Source organism: Gouania willdenowi, chromosome 22 (genome assembly GCF_900634775.1).
Source record: "Gouania willdenowi chromosome 22, fGouWil2.1, whole genome shotgun sequence".
Classification (NCBI taxonomy): domain Eukaryota; kingdom Metazoa; phylum Chordata; class Actinopteri; order Blenniiformes; family Gobiesocidae; genus Gouania; species Gouania willdenowi.
The window spans coordinates 21,609,752-21,631,392 of record NC_041065.1 but is presented as its reverse complement, the minus strand read 5'-3'; the positions used below and the strand labels follow the sequence as shown (position 1 = coordinate 21,631,392).

Here is a 21,641-nt window from a genome sequence, read left to right as displayed (position 1 = left end):
TCATGTTATTCATTACTAATCATAGTTACAGGACAGGATGAACAATCATACAGATGTCTGACACCCACTGACTGATCACTGTTTTGTGTGTGTGTGTGTGTGTGTGTGTGTGTGTGTGTGTGTGTGTGTGTGTGTGTGTGTGTGTGTGTGTGTGTGTGTGTGTGTGTGTGTGTGTGTGTGTTTATCCTGCACAAGAAAATATCCCTGCTACCAGGAATACAAGTCTATAAGTCTGCATTATGAGGCTTAACCCATGCCTCAACAGCTATTAAACCTCATTTGCAGTATCAGCATAGTATTTTGCAAACTACACACAGTCTGCACTGGATCTTGCAGGCGATAACGTCTCACCCCAGAGACTCGGGAAATGGCTCAATCTTGGTTTTTTCAGACGCACTCACAGGGAGCTGTGCTTAAGCCTCCATTCGTCAGCCACGCTGTCCCGCCTTTTATAAGGCAGTTAGCAGAAGGCTATCTCCTTCTGAGATCAGAACACGCCAACAAGGAGTCAGCGTTCACATCAACAGATATCTGCAGTGTTCAGACTTGGAGTTTTATCGTCGGGTCGGGCAAGAATGTCTTGTCGGTGCCAAGTTTTATTTTGGTGTAGGTCCATTCGAGAGCAGTGTGTGCCATTATGGAGGACACCCAAATGGCTAAGATGGAATTCCCTGATTGTTATTGAGTAGTGAACCTCATCGTTCCCAAAACGATTGCTATCAGCGAGCGCTCCTTCAAGCACGCAGCTATTCATTAAAGATGGTTATCGAAGGGTCTGAGGTGAGAGCGCTGCTTTTCATGAGACGTCAACGAGGCGAGATCACTGGGTAGCATCTACGACCGGCAATGCTCCGCGTTTCGTTACGTGTCCTCTCACGATTAGAACGACTTCAAACACTCTTTTGAGCTTCTTGGATGTTACAGTGTAAAAATAAAGCCACTGATGACTTTGTGTCTATAAAACGTGCACACAAGCATGTCAAATTGCCTTGTGTGTACCATGACAAATAAACATTAGAGAGCGTTGTGCAAAGCTGGAAGAAGAGATCAAGAGGCAGTGCTGTGAAGGATTAGCCACACTCAGCTCATATAAGTCATAGAGAGATTTAGTTGAGTTTATTGTCATTCATACAAACGCACCATAGGGGCAAACAGAGGAAATTCCACGCAAAGCTCGACTTTAGGCTTTAAAAATAAAAGCATGAAAACACACAATAAAACAAAATGTGATACACATCAATGTTCATGTGGATCTTGTTGGGTTTTCTCTTTCTAATTATGAATTTTATATTTTGATACACGCATTGAGATGACTTTGTTGTAATTTGTGCTATAGAAATAAAGTTGAATTGAATTTTTTGTTTTAACTCTGTTCATTGAATGATGGCAATTTCTTTCAAATCTACAGTAACAACCACAGTGGGCCTGCAAATTATAGAATGAAGGCATGTGAAATGTAATATCTTGATCAATTTTGCTGCATTAAAAAAAAAAGAATACTTTGTAGAAGTAACTAATGTGTCATAAAATAGACAATCTGAAGCAAAAAAGACAACAGCATTAACAACCTCCCATTGTCATGGTGCTATACTCTATTTGCCTGGGACACTCTCGCTGTGCTTCGTCTGATGATCAAAATCGAAATCCACTTTTTCTATTAGATATTGCAATTTAAAGTCCTAATCGCAATTCATTAATTTACAAAATTATCAGTAATTTAGCCATAATTCTTTTAAATCGTATTACCTAAAACTGTTCCTCGGTAATTTCAAGAAGAAGAAAAACCACTCAAAATGCATTAAGGTTAGTTACATTTTCTGAAACCAGTCTTATATGAATAGAAATAATTATTACATGCTTTATTTTCTAAGTTATGAATTCAATCATTATAATCCAGGTGTGAAGTTACAGGTTGAAAACAGCCATCAGCACCAGAGGGCTCCCTTTTTTATATATATATGAACAATTATCACCTACAATAAAGAGATTTGTCATAAACTGTTTGTGAAGCTATATATTTCATAGTTTTATTTATTGGGTATTTTCATTAAATATCGGATTAAAAGGAAAAGTCTGTTGTTTTCGACATATGTCTATTAAAAATAGAAGTGTGATAACCTCTTTATAAAGTTCCTTTAATATATATATATATATATATATATATATTAATTTTTTTTGATAACTCTTCATTTTACTTTATTTTATCATTTGTTTTTACCAATTTTTTTTAGATGAATTTTCTTGTGCATTTATCATCTGTTAATCCACAACTGCAGTGCTAACCTATTTCTCAATGCATTTTTTCCATTTTACACACACTTATAAACAGTCTGTATACTGCAGAAGAAGTGTCACCAGTGTCCCACTCACTCCTGTATTTAAAGACTATTTCTTAAACTGAGTTATCTGTTTTGATTGAATGGGATGTTTGCCAGAGAGGAGTTCCCCTCCCATTAATCTTACTGCGACTCTGAGTGACAGACCGGATAATCAACTAAAACTTTCAGCCACTTGAGACTGCTACCAATGTTTTGCTTTCAAGAAGAAGAGCGACTGGGACACTTTACTTCTGCTGGAAAAGAACAGAGGCTGGTGTAACTTAAGCAATGTTGAAAAACCCCTCAGCAACCCCCCTGTAGCATTATCTGGACAAACTAATATTTACTCCTCGACAGTGCAAACACTCATTGACTGCTCTCATTCAGTGCACTGGCATTGTTGATGGATTAACTCTAAATGATGAAATCTAGTTAATCTTCTGAATTTGATCTAAAGGCTTCTGAGAGAGGCCAACGTCAATCACTTACAAGTGAAATCACTATAGAAACCATTTCACATCAAAGCTGGAGGCAGATGTCACTTTGAGTTGAGGTCTAAGTGCATTGTAAGGCAGTGGTTCCCAAACTTTTCCCAGTCACGAACCCCTTCAGACATTTAACCTGAATCCATGTACCACCTACACCTGCACACTTAAAAAACATCATCATGTAATGTCATATACATCATGTAATGTCATATACATCATGTAATGTCATATACCAGTGGTTCTCAAACTTTTTTGGCTCAAATGCCCCCTTTGTCTTATTTCTGAATCCAAGCCCCTTTGTCCGACTACAACATTTTGCTTAGAAAAGTATTTAAAAACAACTGTAAAGCATAATGATGGAATAAACGAGCGATAACACACATTTTAAAGAATCTCAATAGGTAGAATAAAACAGTATTTAGTGCAGTGGTTCTTTACCTTTTTTGAGCCTTGACCCCATTATGATATCAAGAATTTATGGAGAATCCAAAGATTTTTTTCCCCGTTTTTTTTTTTTTTTTTATCGTGTTTGAGCTCAGATTTTTTTTTTTTATTTTTTTTACTGCATTTTAGTTGAACTAGATTTATATTTCACAAAGTAAAAATATAGAAATACAGTTGTTTAGGATTGTGTTTTTTATTTTTCTTTTCTTTTTTTTTTGTGTTTGACCCCAAGGTTAAAAAAAACACTGATTTTAGTGGCTCCTGAATAGATTTATTTTGATAGTTTTTTGGTCATCTCACGCCTGGGGTGGGACCGAGAATGACACTTTATTCTGTATTTTTTTTTCACTCTTTCTCTCAAGTACCCCCTGTAGTGCCATTGGGTACCCCCATTTGAGACACACTGCCATACAAAATGTAGTTCTATAAGTGAAATTTGTCTCTGAGTTTTACCGTTTCTGTTGAGGAATACTAATGTAGTAAAAATAATAATAATAATAATAATAATAATAATAATAAAGAATAATAATAATAATAATAATAAAGAAGAATAATGTGAAAGCACACAATAAAACATGTTATTCAGAGTTATTATTTGATTGATTTAATTAATTAGCCTACTGACATTTTCAGTGAGAAACAAGGGTGAAGGTTGAGAGGATGCTCATAACTATGCAATGTTTGGCTGAGTTTGTAAAAGTAGGAGTCTTAAATTGTTCTGCATGCAAAGTCTTTTTCTGTATTTTGCTATGATGTTTGTCAAAGCAAAAAAATCCACTTTCACACAAGTATGTGGTAGCAAAGGTCATCAAGCACGTTTGGCTATAGCACAAAGCAATGTAGCTCGCGCCATGTTTTTACGTTTTTGATGAGATAATGTTACAAGGCTGTAGTCTGACAAAGGCTAATGTGTAATTTGTGGCAATGCATGGAGGCTCCTGACTGCTGCTCTATGTCTATTCTAGTTCCAATGTTGTCACGCTGTTTTTAAAACATTTTCACGTACCCCCAATGACATGTGGTATCCCCCTGTAGGTACCCGTACCCAGAAGTGAAAGCAATGGATTCCAAGTACTCACGTTATTGTAATTGAGTAGCTTCTATGGGCCCTTGTACTTTTTTCAGTATATTTCTAAATCAGTAGTTATACTTGTACTTAAGTACGTTTTAAAAGAACTAAAGCTATTTGTTGCATTTCAACACCCAACCATTACTGAGTAAACTATTATCTTTTCTTTAAAATTCATGTGAAACTACAAAAAAATCAAATGCGTCGACCAATCAGATTAAATGTAATGTAAAACAGCATTGAATGGAGGTTAATTTCTCAGTTTTAGAGTTCATAAATGTAGCTATATATACTTAGAGCCCATGATAATTCATTTTAATTTAAATTGAATTCATTGGTGTTATTTTATTTAAAAAAAAAAAAAAAAAAGAATTGTATGTCTTGCCAAATCTTTTATTTTATGCAGATGCCTTTGTGAAAATAAATGAAGTTCCAATTGTGCAAGATTTCATCTCTTTGTTTTTCAATTTTTACATGAGATGTGGTAAGATTTATTAAAAAAGATAAACGTGGGGCATGAAAGTTATAACTAATAACTTTTACTTTGAGTACTATTTAATTGAGCTACTTTTTACTTGTACTTGAGTATTTTATGTATGACTTACTTGTACTTGTACTTGAGTACACTTTCAATGGAGCAACAGTACTTCTACTCTTTACACCACTGCTCGTATACTCCACTTTGGGGACCTCTGTCTAAATGTCGCCAACATTCCACAATTATGTTGATTTTCCCTATTCTGTCGTGTTCGGAGGGACAGAGATTTGCAGCAATCTAAACATGGATGAAAAAAAACAATAATAATGAGAGGGTTTCCATTCTAACCACAATGTAGTGAATCTCCGTTCGAGTCGTGTCTGCTTTGAATAAAAACTGATTCCCCACAGACTCAAATTACACACTCTTCAAAGCAGTGTCGGCCTGTGCACCAAACACAGAGGTTCTCTCTTCTCACCAGAGCCTAATGGGAACCTGCTTTTAGAGGACATCGGTCATAAAGGCAAACACCTGAGATGCTGAAACGAAAGGGATCAATCTTTCTTTATCCGCCCCTTCAACACCAACCTGAGAAACTGGATGCTGCTGCTGTCCTATCTGTATGGGCTTCACGTGGTGAAAACAGTGAGGACTGCTTTGCTGCTACAACCAATGGGGCCATTGGATTTGTGGGGGGGAAAGAACCTAAACATTTCCTGCTCATAGGAAAATTACACATCATGCAAATGCTCTAATTATAGATGGTGTGCTTAATATTTAAGCTCCTGCTTTTAGCTTGTTCACAGATTTAGAAAACATGATCATTTTCCCCTTTTCAATATGTCACAATTCTTCTTCTTAATGGATTTATACTTAAATATCCCAAAATGTGTTTACTTTTTTTTTTTTTTTTTTTTTACAATTCATTAGATTTTGTTTATTTATTTATTTATTTTTTTTGTTTTTTATATTTGTATTTTTTTTTTTGTTTTTTTTGGTTCTCCATTTGCTTTGGCTAGATTCGTTGCTACTTTTCCAGGACTCCACACCCAATACAAATGTTTTACTGATCATTTTAAAAGTTTTTTTCTTTCTTTTTTTTTTTTTTACAATTCATTGGATTTTGTTTATTTATTTATTTATTTTTTGTATTTTTTTTGTATTTTTTTGTTTTTTTTGTATCTCCATTTGCTTTGGCTAGATTCGTTGCTACTTTTCCAGGACTCCACACCCAATACAAATGTTTTACTGATCATTTTTAAAGTTTTTTTCTTTCTTTTTTTCTTTTTGTTTTTTTGTCGCCAACTTTAATGTTCTGTTGAATGTTTTCTGTTGCACTTTTTGATCATCTAAAGCCCATTGAGTTGCCTTGTGTATGAAATGCGCTGTACATTTGCCTCGCCCTGCCTTATTTAGTCCACTATACAATTACATATAACACATCACACGACAAAGCAACACAAACGACAACTAAAACAATTTACAAAACAAAACAAATACAACATTCATACAGTCGGAACTAGTTCCATTTAACAATTCCTCCAACGTGTGGCTTTTAACGTCAGATGATTGGTCATTTAGCGAAATGCATTTACAATATGTGTTTTGTGTCTGTGTCTGTATATATATTTTTTTTGTTTTTTCGCATCGTTGTGTGTTGGGTAACGCAACAGCATGTGCAACATGAATTATCTAAAATCATTTTGCTACTGACCAAGCTATGAAAAGATGCATCCTTGCTTTACAATTTCCATGTATTTCATTTGTTTAAAAACTTTAACAATTTCACACGTGTTTGTGTCTACAGCCATGGATTTCCTTCACATGGTAGTAGAAACCTTGTTAACTCAGTAATGGATCGCCCCTGCGTGTGTGTGTGTGTGCATGGAAACATCCTCCTCATTCTTGTGCAGTTGAGAGCAGGAAGAGGAGAAAAGCATTTACTTCCTCCGTCTCCCTGACACTCACCTTTTGTCTGCCTCGACCCGGCAGCTCACAGAGAGCTGCTCTCTGCCTGCTTAATGGCTTTTCTTTGCCATTTCCCATGAAGACACACATGGAGGAAACATCTTTGCTTCACTGGGAGATGCTACTGTAGGATAAACACAGCTATGCTGTCGAGCTGCACCGCCTATAATTTTATAGTTAAGCCACATATTATCACCTATGATGCAAACACTTTTTAGCTATTTTTGTGTTTGGTTTGCACGCAACATAAGAACAAAATATTCGACGTGTATCCTCTGTTAATATTCCAAAGCCTTAAAAATTATTAAATTATCAAAGAGTTTGCATTTTCAAAGCATTTTAATGCTTTGATGTATTACATACTACAACTTTTTTTAATCTTTCATTTTCAACTTTGATGTATTTTAACTCAAAGATACATAAATCTTTTCAAATATTATATTTCGTTTTCATATTTTCACATCCTAAATAATTACATCCATTTAAATTAATTTCCAAAGTACTCAAATTACATTTGTGCAACTATATTATTTGAATTTAATGATAATTTTTATTCACTTGTTGCTACAAATTTGACTGAAATCCTCCATTATCTAATTAAATTTACTTTTACCTTCACTTTTTAAGAACAAAAGCCTGAATTTCCTACCTTAACTACACTCGACAATTATATGAATTTTGGATTTTGAACACGAGGCTTTTATGTGTAGTTGGACACGATAAAAAAAATATTTGTTGCTTGATTTTCCACAACTGATCAAAACACACTCTCGCAAAACAATAACGTCTCAACCCAGAAAAGAAACGTGATTGTGTTTCTCGTTGGGGTTTCACACCACTACGGACGAAGGATTGGAGCTGAAAGACGAACGGCTCAACAGACAATTGAATGCGGTTTAAGCATTTCCACAGCGGCCCACCTTCTTGTTGTGGCTTGGACGCGTTGCTGGTGTTTGACTCAGTCTGCAAAAAAATGGGGTGATGATGGAGAGGATTGTATGTTGCCACCCACACAGATCTGTATCTTAACCTCCATAGCTCCTGTTACTTGAAAATAATGCAGAATTTGTGTTTTTGGGGTCATTATATAGCTTGTTTGTCAGTACAAATATTAATGATTGCATCTGTTATTTGATCAGAATAAATCCTAAACTCTACATAACGTAGTTGTTGAATTTGGTCATTTTTTATGTTAAAAATCTGCAAATTAGGCATGTAGATGATATACACAAATGTACATGTTGTAACCTAAAACAGCTAAATTCCTACTATTTTATGCATATTGTCATGCTGGTTTGACATCATCGGGTTTGGCCTGTAAGTGGCTGGCCCATCCCACTGGACTGTCTCTATCAGACCCTTCATTCAGTTTGAACTCAAGTTTACGCCATGCCAAATTAACTGCCACCCTTAAGGTCAAGGCTGCGTGCGTGTGCTCAGAAGCACGAGTGCAAAGTACCAATAACAGCAATATGCATGGTTCTCCGCAACTGGCTGCACTCCATGTTCTTCAAAGGGAACAAGCCCCCCCTCCCCCCATCAACTCTTTATTACACATGAGCAGACCGAGGGTTGCAGATCATTGCACGACCCACCAGACTTCTAATACACCAAGCAGAAACACTGGCTGTTTGAACCTGATATTACTGTCAATATTATGGACAAAGTCGAGTAGCTACCTACAGTATATGCTTTATTTCATCCCGGATGTTGCCAGAGTCAATATGTGAATGTACATTTGTGTTGATCCTGCCCGTCTAAGGACCCGGCTAACAAGTTCCGTAATATGTGACAGGCGATAAGGGTTGGCGTCGTTTGTCACAAAACCAGTGGGGGTGGCAGCAGTATGCAGTAGGGCAAGGTCAGAAGGTTGAGTAATGACAGTCATTGTTGTTTACCTTTCACCTTTTGTGTTTTTATCTCTTCAACCTACTGTGCATTGGTTCCTGCTGCTCCTGTACATGTACACATGCATTATTTCAACACACTAACTGGTTCTGCATGCTTCAGTCGAGATGCGCCTGTTATCTCATCAGAACTGTCCCTTTGACATACTTCATCATTGTGATCATGCTCTCGACATCATACAAATTGCCACAACTTCATGTATTGTACAATCATCCAGTCCTCCAATATAAAATAATATCACCTTCCGTATTTCTGCTAATTGCCTAACATTTAAAGTAGATTTAACTTCTATAATTAAAAAACCCCACACATAACCAAAAGACAATATCCTATCAACAAACAAGCTTAAGACCAGAGGTGAAAGTATAGTGAATAACAAGTCACGTTACTGTAATTGAGTTGCCTCTATGATTACTTGAACTTTTTTGAGTATATTTCTAAATCAGTCATTGTACTTGTGCTTAAGTACGTTTTAATAGATGTAAAGTAATTCGTTACAGTTCTACACCCAACCGTTACTGAGTAAATTATTATTTTTTTTATTTCCATTTCATGGTTTCTTAGTCAGCATATTATGAAGGCACAATAAACTTAATCCATATGTTCTTAGTCGTGCCATTTCTGATCAAAGCCATGTACTTTCTTTGTTTCAGGTTGTGGTTTTTACCTATTATGTTGTTACTCACATGGCACAGTTCATACATTTAGCTTTACTTAGAGCCTGAGAATTCATTGGTATTATTGTACATTTTGACAAACCTTTTATTTTGGCAGTGACTATCCGTACCTTTATCTTATCAATATACCGACATTCTATCCGTATGCAGCGCCCCTATTTGGCCAGTTTAGGTCACGTGATAGGTCAGTCATTGGCCAGTTTAGGTCACGTGACTAAGACTAAACCTTAACCCTAAACATAAGGATTATGCATAATCCTAACCCTAAAAAATGTTGCAATATTGGGTTATAACCTAACCCTAACCCTAACCCTAACCCTAACCCTAACCATAACCATAACCTTAACCTCAACCTTAACCTTAACCTTAACCCTAAACTTAACCATAACCCTGAGAGGCTACGTACTTGTCCTTCGGTAACCGTACCAATAACACTGGGGGTTGTCCATAGGGCAACCGTACAAATAGACACTTTCTTTTATTTCATACAGATGCCTTTGTGGAAAATATTGTGGAAAATTCTCTTCATTTTTAAGTTTATACATGAGACGTTTACTGAATGCAAGGGAACCGTGGCGAGATTTATTCCCAAAAATAAATGTGGGGAGTGAAAGTAACTGGTAGCTTTGACTTTGAGTACTACTTAATTGAGCTACTTTTTACTTGTGTATTTTATATATGTCTTACTTGTACTTGAGTACATTTTCAATCAAGTAACAGTACTTCTACTTGAGTAGGATATATCAGTACTCTCTGATGAAGAAACAGATTTCCACTGACTTTCAGACACATTAATGCTTCCAGGCTGGCTTTCACTCTGACACTGAGTGTATTGTGTAAAAAGAAAAGAAGAAGAAAAGAAAAAAAGAACCTCAGCTACTTTGTTTTTGTAACAGTTTAATAGTTTTAGGAACAATGTGTTTGGGACATTGTCAGTATGAAAGCAGAATTTATCGATGCTTAAAATTCAAACAGCTCAAGCTGAAAAGTTCTTTGTTGGACATTTTGAATATAATAAGAAAGGTTTACTGTTGTTTGAATAAATGTGTTGATTTTGAGAAAATAACGAAACAAAACCAGTAGCTTTTGTAAACTTTAGTTGCAGATGTTTTAGTCATACAGGCCACGTTTGTCATTATTCCGTTCAACAATACCTCCACCACACTTCCTTGTGTTGTCCATACGAATAATTAAAAACAATTTGAAAGAAAATATGAAGAAAAGCACGACTAAAACGGATGAGGATAAAAGAAAGAAGGTAAGACCAAACGTAAAATGCTGCCCCTGAACTAACGCTGATGGAAACGGGTGCTCGCCATCGCTTGTATTTTAGGGAAAAAGTACTTTTATGAGAGTTTTATTTATTGGAAACACAGGATTTATGTTGTAAATATCACGAGTACAGGAACTAACATCAGACTGTTTAACACAATAACTGTAACCACATGACAACCCCCCCCCCCTCCAACCCAATTCCTCATTTTTTTTGTTTTCTTTCTGCTGCTGTTGTTATTTTTCTAATTCATGTATGTCCTACATTTTGCATTATTATCTTATGTTAGTTTTTATTTTTGTTCTTACTCTTAATAGCTGCTCTTATATTGTGTTGCTGCAAATGTGAATTTCCCCTCATGGGGATCAATAAAGGTCTATTCTATTCTATTCTATTCTATTCTATTCTATTCTATTCTATTCTATTCCACAATATCTCGTGTTGGTAAAGAAAGAGGTCAGCATTTCTCTCTTTGCTTGAACATCAGTTTGATTCCGTGCTTGTTCATCATCAGACAAGGCTGGGATAGTTTTACTTCTATTCTATACTTTCATCTTAGTATTTTCTATATGATAAGAGCAACATATTTCTACCCAACAGACACTGGGATGCTTTGCCACATGGGGCTTTGAATAAACGCAGTCGTCCCTTTTATCACTACAGATGTAAATGCGAGCAAAGGACTCAGAGGATTATACATATTTAAAGTATAAAGTATTACATAGCTTGAGCTGAGCACGGTATATGTTTTGGCTTGCTCTAAATAGGTCACAGATGGGCCTTTCATGAAATTTGTAGTTTCCACAAAATTACAGAGGACTTTAGGACCATCTCTGTCTCACAGTCAGGATATTTATTAAAAAGAAAAGGAGAAAGAAAAATGATATCCTGCAGAATAACTGTTGACAAGCTTTCGGGTCTGATGTTCTTTCTCTTCAGGCAAAAGACTATAGAAATCTCAGCCACTTCCAAAAACCCAACTGTCAAGGATTTTCCATTCTATTTGTAGTTTTAACCAGATTTTTCTCAATATGTTTATTTTATCGTCATCAAAACTGGACTCCGCAAATAACAAAATCATCTGAAAGGAGATTGTTTTTGTTTTTGGAAGGTTGAATGTCATCATCGTGTCTTTGTCCCTTTCACTTTTCCGAGCAGCTAGTTGATGTGGTGAGCTGGGAGAGCAAGTAAGAACATGGAAAGGAGACATTTATCATCCTCCTGGTAACCCTGCCTGCTTGGAAATCTTGAGGACAGTCAATGGGGGGAAAAAAGAAGTCAACGCCGATCAAGTTACAAGAATGACATCGTCTCCAACACTTCCTTTCAGTCCGGCTATTATTGAAAGTATGATTTTATAGTGTTAATTTGTGATAGCGCGAGTGCGAGTGTCGCTTTTCAGCATCGTTTCCGGTGTTTTCTTCAATTCCCCAAACTCTGTTCAACAATATTCCACCATGCAGGCATGCAGCTCTAACCACGTTTAATTGATGCCTTTGTGTCTGCTTGTCAGGCAATGAAGTCCTGCTTGTCAAAGACAGGAGCAGACACATTTCCCAGCATGAAACAGGTTTGTATGCATCATGTTTCCATGGCAAAGTCCATCCATCCAAAATCAGGCGCTGACAGCGTCAACTCAAAGTCAGACACTCTGCCAACAGCTATTGGTTGTTTCGATATCTTTCCTTTCCGTTCCATTTGACTTGTGATGACCTTTTTGAATCATGCAAGTAGGAGAGGGTGCGTGACCTCAGGTTGGTTAGTTTTCCTTATTTGGGCACATTAAAAAAAAAAGTCATTCAGGAGAAAACGGTGAAATCGTAAACAGAATGACATTCAGCCTCTAAGTTACCTTTAAGCATAGACGTATTGCTACGCTCTAATTAGTATATGACAGAACATCTGTCATCATTCCAGCTGTACTTTGTTCAATAACATGACTTAATATCCATTAGGATCAAGCATGGGAAGTCCCTTATACAGTATGTCACTCCAAAAATATGTTTATATGGAGTTTTTAAAAAAACCTAAAATGTCTGCTGTGATACTAAAAGATCAGAGAACTGCACAGTTTTATATCTGGACGTTGGTTTGTTTCAGGGAAAGATGATTGTTTTTAAAATGAAGTTATTTTACTTAAGTAAGTTTTGTGTGGCGCTACACCCTGCGTCACACTGCAATGCCTAACATCCGCAGTGAGCTGGAAACGGACCAGGTACCCAAAGAACACGAAGGCAAAAAAGGAAATCACAAAATGTTCACATTGCAGAAATATTTTACTGCAAAAGGAGGTTTTTAAAGCAATAAGGATTGATGTATTTTCTTAACATATCAGGAGGTTATTTAAAATTTGCACAAAACATCTTCAAGTTTGGAATCGCCACATATTGGCCAAAAGTAAAAGTTAGGGATGTTTGACTTTGAGGAGGTTTTATCCTGTAAACAGTAATTTTTTAATATTTTTACATTTAAATATTCACAAAGCTGCTGCATTTGGACATTTTTGGATTTTTGCACTACAATGAAACCTAAAACTCAGGACACTTTATTGGTGGTCTAAGTAGATTATTATTTTATCATCTATCCCAAACCCTGTAATTATCTTTTTATTTCTTAACCCAAAATACAGCTGTGCACTATATTTTTTGTCAAAGAGCTCAAAACAGGTCCGCAGTGGAACCTGTTGGACACGTTTAGTTTGTTTTTATTAAATGTGAAAGTGAAAGAAATATATAACTTATATAATTTAGTATTTTGGACAGCAATGTTCTAAACTTTTCATTTTTGTTTGAGATAACTATACCTCATGTGCAGTTAAAACAGTATTGCTTTATGGATATTGTTCAATGTTTTACAATAAAATAAGTTTGGAACATTCAAGGTCAGGCTTTTAAAAAATTGGTAATCAATGATCAGCCAGAAAATAGCAATCGTGCACCCCTAAATGACCTTATATGATCAGTTATTTATGAGTGGAAATGTTTCTCCATCCTCATCATCAGGTCATGATTCTGCATCTTTAGCTTGTTCTGCATCAATAAGAAACAACATGTAGAACAAGGCCACCTGCTGCCTCGCTAACACTCGAGGTCTTCAGAAGACACAGTGGGGGGCAACACTCTCTGCTCTGATTGATGAGCATAGGTCCCACAGGAAGTAACCCCGCCACCATGAAGGAGTGTTTTCCGAACCCCAAGTGGTATCCGGAAAAACATGGACAGCTCCAACCAGGGAGCATATGTACTCAAAGGCCATCCTAATGTTTGGATACACTGAGTCACCAGGGACTTCAGTGCAGAAAGGGAACGACTCCCAGATTCCAATGGGAATGTTAAGAAAAAAGGTGATAAAACACCTTCTTTTTTGTCTTGTGTATTAATCAGATTACAAACGCTTCCCACATTTTCTCTATTTTTGAATCTCTTTTGCAATTGTATTCTATCACAGTGTCACGAACACTTTTCTCTTTCTGTATCCAGTAAAACATCACACAGGCCACAGTTATAGACGTGTGTTTATACAACATAAATGTTTAAAACTGGAATATCTTTTTGGAACTCATTGTTTTTATTCCCATTTTACTGTAGCACTTTAAGATTTGTTTGTCAAATGCATTATGACTAAAATGTATTATTATTATTCATAGCATTATAATAAAACTGGATTCTTCCAAAACAGCCACATACTTTCAGCTGTTTGTTCCTATTCTTTTACCGTCATTCAATTTGAATAGTATAATAATCTTTAAAAAAAAAAAAACCCACAAATGTTTATTAAATATATTTTCTTCTTTGTTTTTGATACTGAGTATTAATAAGAAACAGTTCTTCATCTTTCTTTCTTTCTTTCTTTCTTTCTTTCTTTCTTTCTTTCTTTCTTTCTTTCTGCAAACTAAGCAGGTTTATCTCTGTTTAGAGTGACAAGATAAAATCAGGAATCTCTCCGATTCGCTTTTCCCTGCTGAACATAAGCTTTTAAAGAAGTGGTGTCAAAAAATATGCCTTAGTGGGCCAAAACCCCACAGGTTACTGTGGCCCTAGTGCTTATATTGCAATATTTTGGGAAATATGAATACTAAATATCATATATGACAATATATTGTTTAATATATTGCAATCTATTTTTGTTTCGTAAGGGCTTATAGTTAGGAAAAAGAGGAATAATTTGCTAAAAGCGTGTGTTTTAGATTGTCCTCACATTTTATATGATTTATATATAGGATTTACTATGATCCATAAGGTATAAGTTCATAAACTAGAAATTATTATGAACATTATAAACAATTGTACGAATGTGGACTGACTTGAATTTTTTTTCAATGAAGCAAATCTTTTTTTTTTCTTTTATGAAGATGCTCATATATACAGGTTATCATGCTTTTTAGACTGTACATGAATAACCTGACTAGCCGTGTTTGTCTCTAAATGCTGATAAAAGATCTTGAACGCACCATCAAACCATATGTTTATGTATATTTAAAAACAGAAACGTCTATTTTACAGTACATGTTTTGTTACATTTAAAAAAGGTCTTAAATTGGTAAAAAAAAAAAAAAAAAAGTACAGTTTTTTTTTTGTTTTTTTTAAATTACTGTTGTCTTGTTCTTTTGCTTAACCATTGCGGTCCTATTTTTCTTGTAATAAAAACTTAAAACGTGTAGTTTTTTTTTTTTTTTTTTTTCATTTAGTGAAAAAAATATATTAATTTCTTTATTTTATTCCAACAGTTTCAGAGCAGAATGGGTCTTCCATTGCTTGCTGTGGTTTTCCAAATAGAAAGGTTGCCTATATACTGTATATATATATGATAATAATCAAATAAAATACATGATGAAAAGTAGTGCACTTGCTCCTTTCTGGTGCATCTGTTTGTGTTGCGCAAAACTACGCATATGATTATGTAAGATTTAAAACGTCATCAGGTAATATATTAGATGTGACTTATCATACAGAGCAAGAGGACAGTTTGGACTAAAAAACTGTAATCTTATGGATCAACAGGTAGGAATATAGTTCCCTCTCTTCTTCACATCGTTCATGAACGCGCATGGTTTCCACATCATGGCGCGTCTGAATTAAAGGCCCTGATAGCATCAGCACAGGCGCCAGCTGTTTCTTTCCCCTCGTTAATCATTATCAAAATTTTAAATCAAAAGCGTTTTTCGAAAATTACCAAAGCTATAATAAACCCAATTTAAACACAGCAATGATCGCTGCTGTTTAAAAGACCCAGAACTAAAACGAAAGGTCTCAGAGGGCCTCGGTCCTGCATGTTTTCCCTCCCTTTAACTGTGAGGCATGACGTGTGCAGTATGTATATGATAAAAAAAACAACAACTCCACCTCCAGATTATTATCAACAACAAATACCAGCAACAATAACCTGTTAAACCACTAGCCAGCGACTTCATCACCATTATCACCATTTATAACAAAAATAAATAAATAAATAAAGCAGAAGACACCATGCAGCTGCAGGACAACACAAATAGCAATCAAAAAGGCCTTTATTTTTGGAATATGTACAGTGACATTATAAAAAATATATAATTAAAGCTTTGGCAAATATTTTACATTTAGACAATTTATATATATTTTTCACATTCACATGAGAATTATGGTCAAATGGGATCATACAGCCTATAATATGATACAGATTACAGAATAGCCCGCGTGTATTGTAATAAGGACACATGACAGGGGGGACCGGATGCTGTGGTAGCACCTATACCGAGGATTCCCATTTGAATTAAGAAAAAAACAAGTGCGGGTGGGGGGAGCTGGGGGGGGGGGGGGTACCCGACACATCCATGCAAGCTTTACATTCATACGGCCACGAAGCCCCGATAAAGCGACACTGTGCTCGCATTGCGTGCTGAATGGCTCCGTGTTTGACTGTCAGTACAAACAAGCCGTTCAAGACTTACTGTTTGAAATGAGTTCAGTTAAAGGGGAGGAAAACAAGCTGCAGTCCACGTTAGGATGGCGAGGTAGCGAGACTGAGTCCGTGCACACTGCTCAAGTCTTCGTGCTGCTGTTTGCTCAAGGGACTGGGCGGCTTTCTGTCTGTGGTGATGGAGAAACACGCAGTGAGTGTGCTGTGCGTAAAAAGCGCACCATGCAGAAGCCAAAAGTGAGCCATTGTTAATAAAACGAGGAGTGAGGACAATGTCAGTCTATTGATCAGAATCTCACGTTCATGTTCATCTTCCCATTAAACAGCTAATAATCCAGTTTATCTGATCTCATTGCCATAAAAATACTGAAACTCATCTTAAACGTAACAGGAAATGTCTGCTGGATTCTAGAAGATTCAAATCCACATTGACAGTTATTGTGATTGATTATAGTGTAATTCATGTTTGCTTCATACTGTTGTTTCTGTCTATAATCAATGCTCTTTTTATACTTTATTAAATTATTGTTGTTGTTTTTTTACACACTGAATAAAGAAAAAAAGCATTCCCCTCCTGTGTCATTATAATTTCTTTATATAAATAGATAAACAACTTTGATTCTTGTACATATTTGTATTATATTTTACATTAGTGTATTTGTATTATTATTTTATCTTTTTTCTACTGCAATGTGTGCACTTGTATTTAATCCTTTTTTTTAATTAATAGTATTCTACTGTACGTTTTTACTTCTCTTTCTTTCTTTGTTTAGTGTTTATTTTTCATTTTTATTTTTCATTTTTTTTTGTAAATAAAGTATTTCAGATTCTGATTCTGAAATAAGCTGTTGTAACTTTCTTTCCCAAAGGTTTGGATGCACATTATCATTTAATTTTTAAAAAAACACATTCAGCATTCAGCTAAAACCTCATAATAAATAAATATTTAAATACTCAAAAAATATTTGATAAAAGAAACATCACCATTGCACCAATGCAACCTCTACTCACATTTGTTAATGGAAAAAAATAAATAAATACTTATTGACTTTTAAAGTGAAGACATAATACAGAATAAATAATAAAAAGTCAGAATTGTTTCCTATTTTTAAAAATGTGAGAAAATACATCAGGTTTTGATATTCGTTAATGGGTTGCATAATAATTTAAAAACAACCTTATCTTGTTATTCTTCTAAAACAAACTAGTGTGATATTCTCAGTTGTGTAGAAAAAAAGTTTAAAAGTGAGTATTAGATTATCAACATTGTATTATCTTTTTAAAGATGAAAATAAATCTAAATAATTATATTTGGGTGGATCGTTAATCAAATGGAATAAAAGTAAAATGATTTTGGTCTCTCTTTCACAAAAATAAGCATATTGCATTTTTCTAATGTGTTTTAAGGATGATTAATATTCAATAATAATTTCTTTAGAAAAAAAAAAACCTAAACATTACCTTATACTGTGTTTTAAATGTATTGTGTTGACCTATCTACCATTATTTTCTTTTTTCTAATTTCAACAGATTATGTCCATGTGGGGGAAAAAAATGGCCTCAAAATTGACAAAAAAAGAAAAAAAAAATCATTATTAGCTGAAACAAAATAACCAGGGAGCCTAAACAGTGAAAAATAAATATATATAAATTTAAAAAGCTAACGTGGTCTCAGTTAGAACACTTGGCAAACCTGAAAGGTCAACAGTGAGCATTTGACATTTGATTAGGCTTTAACAGTTGGTAAATGTTGACATTGGTTATGGTCACTGCTTAGAAAGTGATAGAGGAGGGGCGGAAACACAACGTTATTATTATATAACAGCTATTCTACTACAATATAATAATAATAATAATAATAATAATAATAATAATAATAATAATAATAATAATAATAATAATACCGCACCTTCCCGGGATTGATGTTTGAAAGCCATTGCTGAGTGGATGTCCCCCGCGTGCATCCCCATCCCGGTTCCCGGGTGGGACAAGGCCGGGCTCTGCGGCTGCCAGTGGTGGTGACCCGGGGCCACGTAGCCGCCCGTCGGTCCGCTGTACACTCCGTACTGGTTGGTTGGAGAATACGCACACGCTGAGACGTAAGTGGACAATGTTGAAGAAGGCTTCAAGGAGAGAGAGAGAAAAGAACAAAAAAAAAAAAAAAAGATTTGAAAAGAATAAGTGAGAAAAGATGTACAAAAGGTGTGAATATAAAACATACGATAATAGTTTCCCTTTTTTATTTACCAAAGAATGTTCAATAATAAACAAAATCATCATCATCATCATCCTGAAACAGTAGATTTCAAATAAATAATTTAAAATTCAAATTAAAACAAACATTTTTGACACAATTACCACCCAAACATAAAGTGACAGTGTTCTCTTACCTGGCCGTATTTGATGTCTTGTTCGATGGCTGACTTGTCGATGCCGTTGACGCCGTGAGCCGCGGGGAAAGCTGCTCTGTTCATACTGCTCCATTCCTCCATCTTTGGGGGATATCCCTCCGCCCCAGCGATCGCTGTTTGGGAGAGAGCAGCTTCTTTTTACAGTGCGCAAAACGTGTCCAAAATAACCCCAAACAATATAAAATACAATCTCAGTGATTAATACACCTGTTTAAAACATAAGCTTTGAATTAACAAACAAAATAATATTTGATCCTTCAATATGCGTAAAATAATTTAACCAAATGCAACTTTTTTTTTTTTTTTTTTAAGATATATGTTTTGTTTACGTTCATATAAATCATGCAAAGCTGCCATTTCTGTTTGGTAATAAAGCTACTCTTGTGCGTAAAGTCTGGATTTCTTTATCAGAACAGTAATGATGTACTAAGCTATTGTTTATTGGTTAAAAATGTTGCAAACAATATGTGAATGGATGAAATTTTAGAGGCAAGTTAAACATCCTGCACCATGCAGACGTGTTGAAAACACAGACAAATGAGCGGCTCAGAAGTGAATAATGACTATTTGAAGGACTGGGATGAGGATGAAGGTGTTTACAAATTCATTATGGCATGAAAAGGCCTATTGAGAGTGGATTTACTGGTTCAGGCCTGTGTAGCTTTTTAATGGACACATTGTCTCATCGTACGTGTCTACTGCATGGGGGAATAGGTTGTATGGAGATGTGGCAAATAAATTACCAACATTTAGTTTAATGAAGAAAAAAAAAAAAAAAAACACTTATTTTGAGATTATTTTGATAATTTTTATTTTTTTTAATTTTTTTTTTACTTTGACGCAGAATATCTGGGATTTCATATGTTTTCCTACCAGATGGATCCATGAAGGCTCGAATCCCCAGGATGTTGCTGACGGTGTGCGCAGAAGGCCAGGCCCGGGATAAGCTCATATGTCCAGCCGTGACCGATACTCCAGGAGGGCTGCCCATTTTAGTGCCAGTGGGGGACATGGCGTTGGGGTAAGAATAAGGATAAATGTGGTTATAGGGGAGACCGGCCTGTGCAGAGCCTTGCTTGCCGTTCTCGTACTGGCTCGGCTGGGACAGATTTCCAATCTTGTTGCGTAAAATCCTGCTGATCGAGCTCACCGACGGCACGTTGTACTTGTCACAAACACCGTCAGCCAAAAGCCTGTCCCGGATCTCCCAGGCAAAGATCCCGGGGTCACTTTGTTTGTATTCCCTGATGTTTTTCACCACGTTAGGTGTAGTGACGCGAGGTTTGCTCCCACCGATCGCTCCGGGTAAGATGGAGCCAGTCTCATTGTACCTCGCCAGGATCTTACTCACACAGCCGTGGGACACTCGCAGTTGTCGGCTTATATCACAGGGTCTGATCCCGAGCTGTGCCAGCTCTACTATGCGTAACCGTATGGCGTTGGGCAAGGGTCGGCCATTGACAAATACACCACCAAGCTGGTTCACCTCCCCATAGGTTTGCTCTGCAGGGAAACAAAACACAAATAACCAAACTGGAGGGGAGAGAAAAAAGTAAATGATTTGAATGCATGCGCCTGTTATTTTTTGGAACAAGTGGTATATCCGCTGCTTCTAAACCCTCTGTTTTGCATATTTACTCAAGTGTGCATGATAGCATAGCTGTGTGGTTACACTTGGGCACAACCAAAGCCGGTCTGAAAATGGCGAGATCCCTTCAAAGAGAAGCTTTACATGGGATAATTGGTGGTGTGGTTCCGTTTAGAGCTTTAACAAAGTGTCAGCTCTGCTAAACAGCGATGGGAGGAAAAAAAAAATCCCCCGTGAAATACATCTGACAAGCTGTCGACAAAGAGTTTCTTCACATTTGAGCAACAACCTTCGTTATTTCAGCTTTTTACGCAGGCGTGGTGAGTCTTTTTTACGCTTCCATATACGCGCCATGCCGCTGGAGCATGCATACACGGTAAATGGCATGGCTTACCCATCTGCATTTGTGCAATGAGATGCTGTGAAATATAGGTGCCCCCTGAAATGGCTGAACGCGTCAGGGCAGAAGAAGAAGAAGAGCCAGAAGAGAGGAAAAAATAGTCCTGCGTCTCCTCCGTCAGCTGCAGCAGCAGCGGGAAGCAAAACCTTCTGGTTTCAGGACGAGAAGGCACAGCGACAGCAGAGTGATCTTCATAGGATAAGTGGAAATTGTAGTTATCCCATGGAGTCCAGAGTCGGCTGAGATTAATTTGACGCGTCCTCCTCCACGTCAATCTTCACTGTTACACGCGCAGCCTCTTCTTCTGTCCTATTGGTCGCCGTGCGCTGCAGACGCACTCAGCCAATACCAACCAACCCCATCCGGTCCGGGCTGTGCTGCCTCTTTCAATGTTTTTGCATAGCTATGAAGAGAAGTAGCAGTAATGCAAACGTTTTAACCACCATTTTTTCTAAAGAATCTGTTTTAAGTAAAGTTTTTATTTTATATTTATTTATTTTTAGAATTATTTTTAAATGAGTCTATTTTCTAATATTTTATACCATGCAAATTTATACAGATTAACTCTTAAACTGATGAACTTTTTATTCCGACATTTACCGAAACCTATGTTGTTTTTATGATGATGTTTGACTTGAATATTTGCAGTGTACTTGGATGTCGTTGGAAGGGGCATGTGCAATTTAGTTGTATTGTGCAATAACAATAATAATAATAATAATAA

At 36.2% G+C, this 21,641-nt stretch overlaps 1 protein-coding gene across 2 annotated transcripts; it reads right to left on the bottom strand.

Moving 5' to 3' along the window:
* Nucleotides 1–16,111: 16,111 nt before the first annotated feature.
* Nucleotides 16,112–21,217, bottom strand: pax1a (paired box 1a). Of its 2 annotated transcripts, none has more exons than XM_028438955.1 (5): nt 20,912–21,217; nt 19,803–20,432; nt 18,909–19,042; nt 18,428–18,641; nt 16,112–16,688 (listed from the first exon to the last, which is right to left on the bottom strand). In XM_028438955.1, exons 1-5 carry the CDS (start codon nt 20,919–20,921, stop codon nt 16,600–16,602), a joined length of 1,077 nt encoding a protein of 358 aa, XP_028294756.1. In that variant the 5' UTR covers nt 20,922–21,217; the 3' UTR covers nt 16,112–16,599. The 2 variants fall into 2 exon arrangements, with proteins under 2 accessions (XP_028294756.1, XP_028294757.1); XM_028438956.1 differs by having other exon boundaries at nt 16,112–16,684.
* Between the last annotated feature and the right edge of the window lie 424 nt (nt 21,218–21,641).

Excerpts from the sequence above, each read along its gene's own strand:
- pax1a (XM_028438955.1), bottom strand. Across the intron at positions 19,043-19,802 it reads AGCCTTCATGGATCCATCTG|CGATCGCTGGGGCGGAGGGA; the intron begins GTAGGAAAACAT and ends TCTCCCAAACAG. Across the intron at positions 16,689-18,427 it reads CAAACATCAATCCCGGGAAG|ACAGAAAGCCGCCCAGTCCC; the intron begins GTGCGGTATTAT and ends CCATCACCACAG.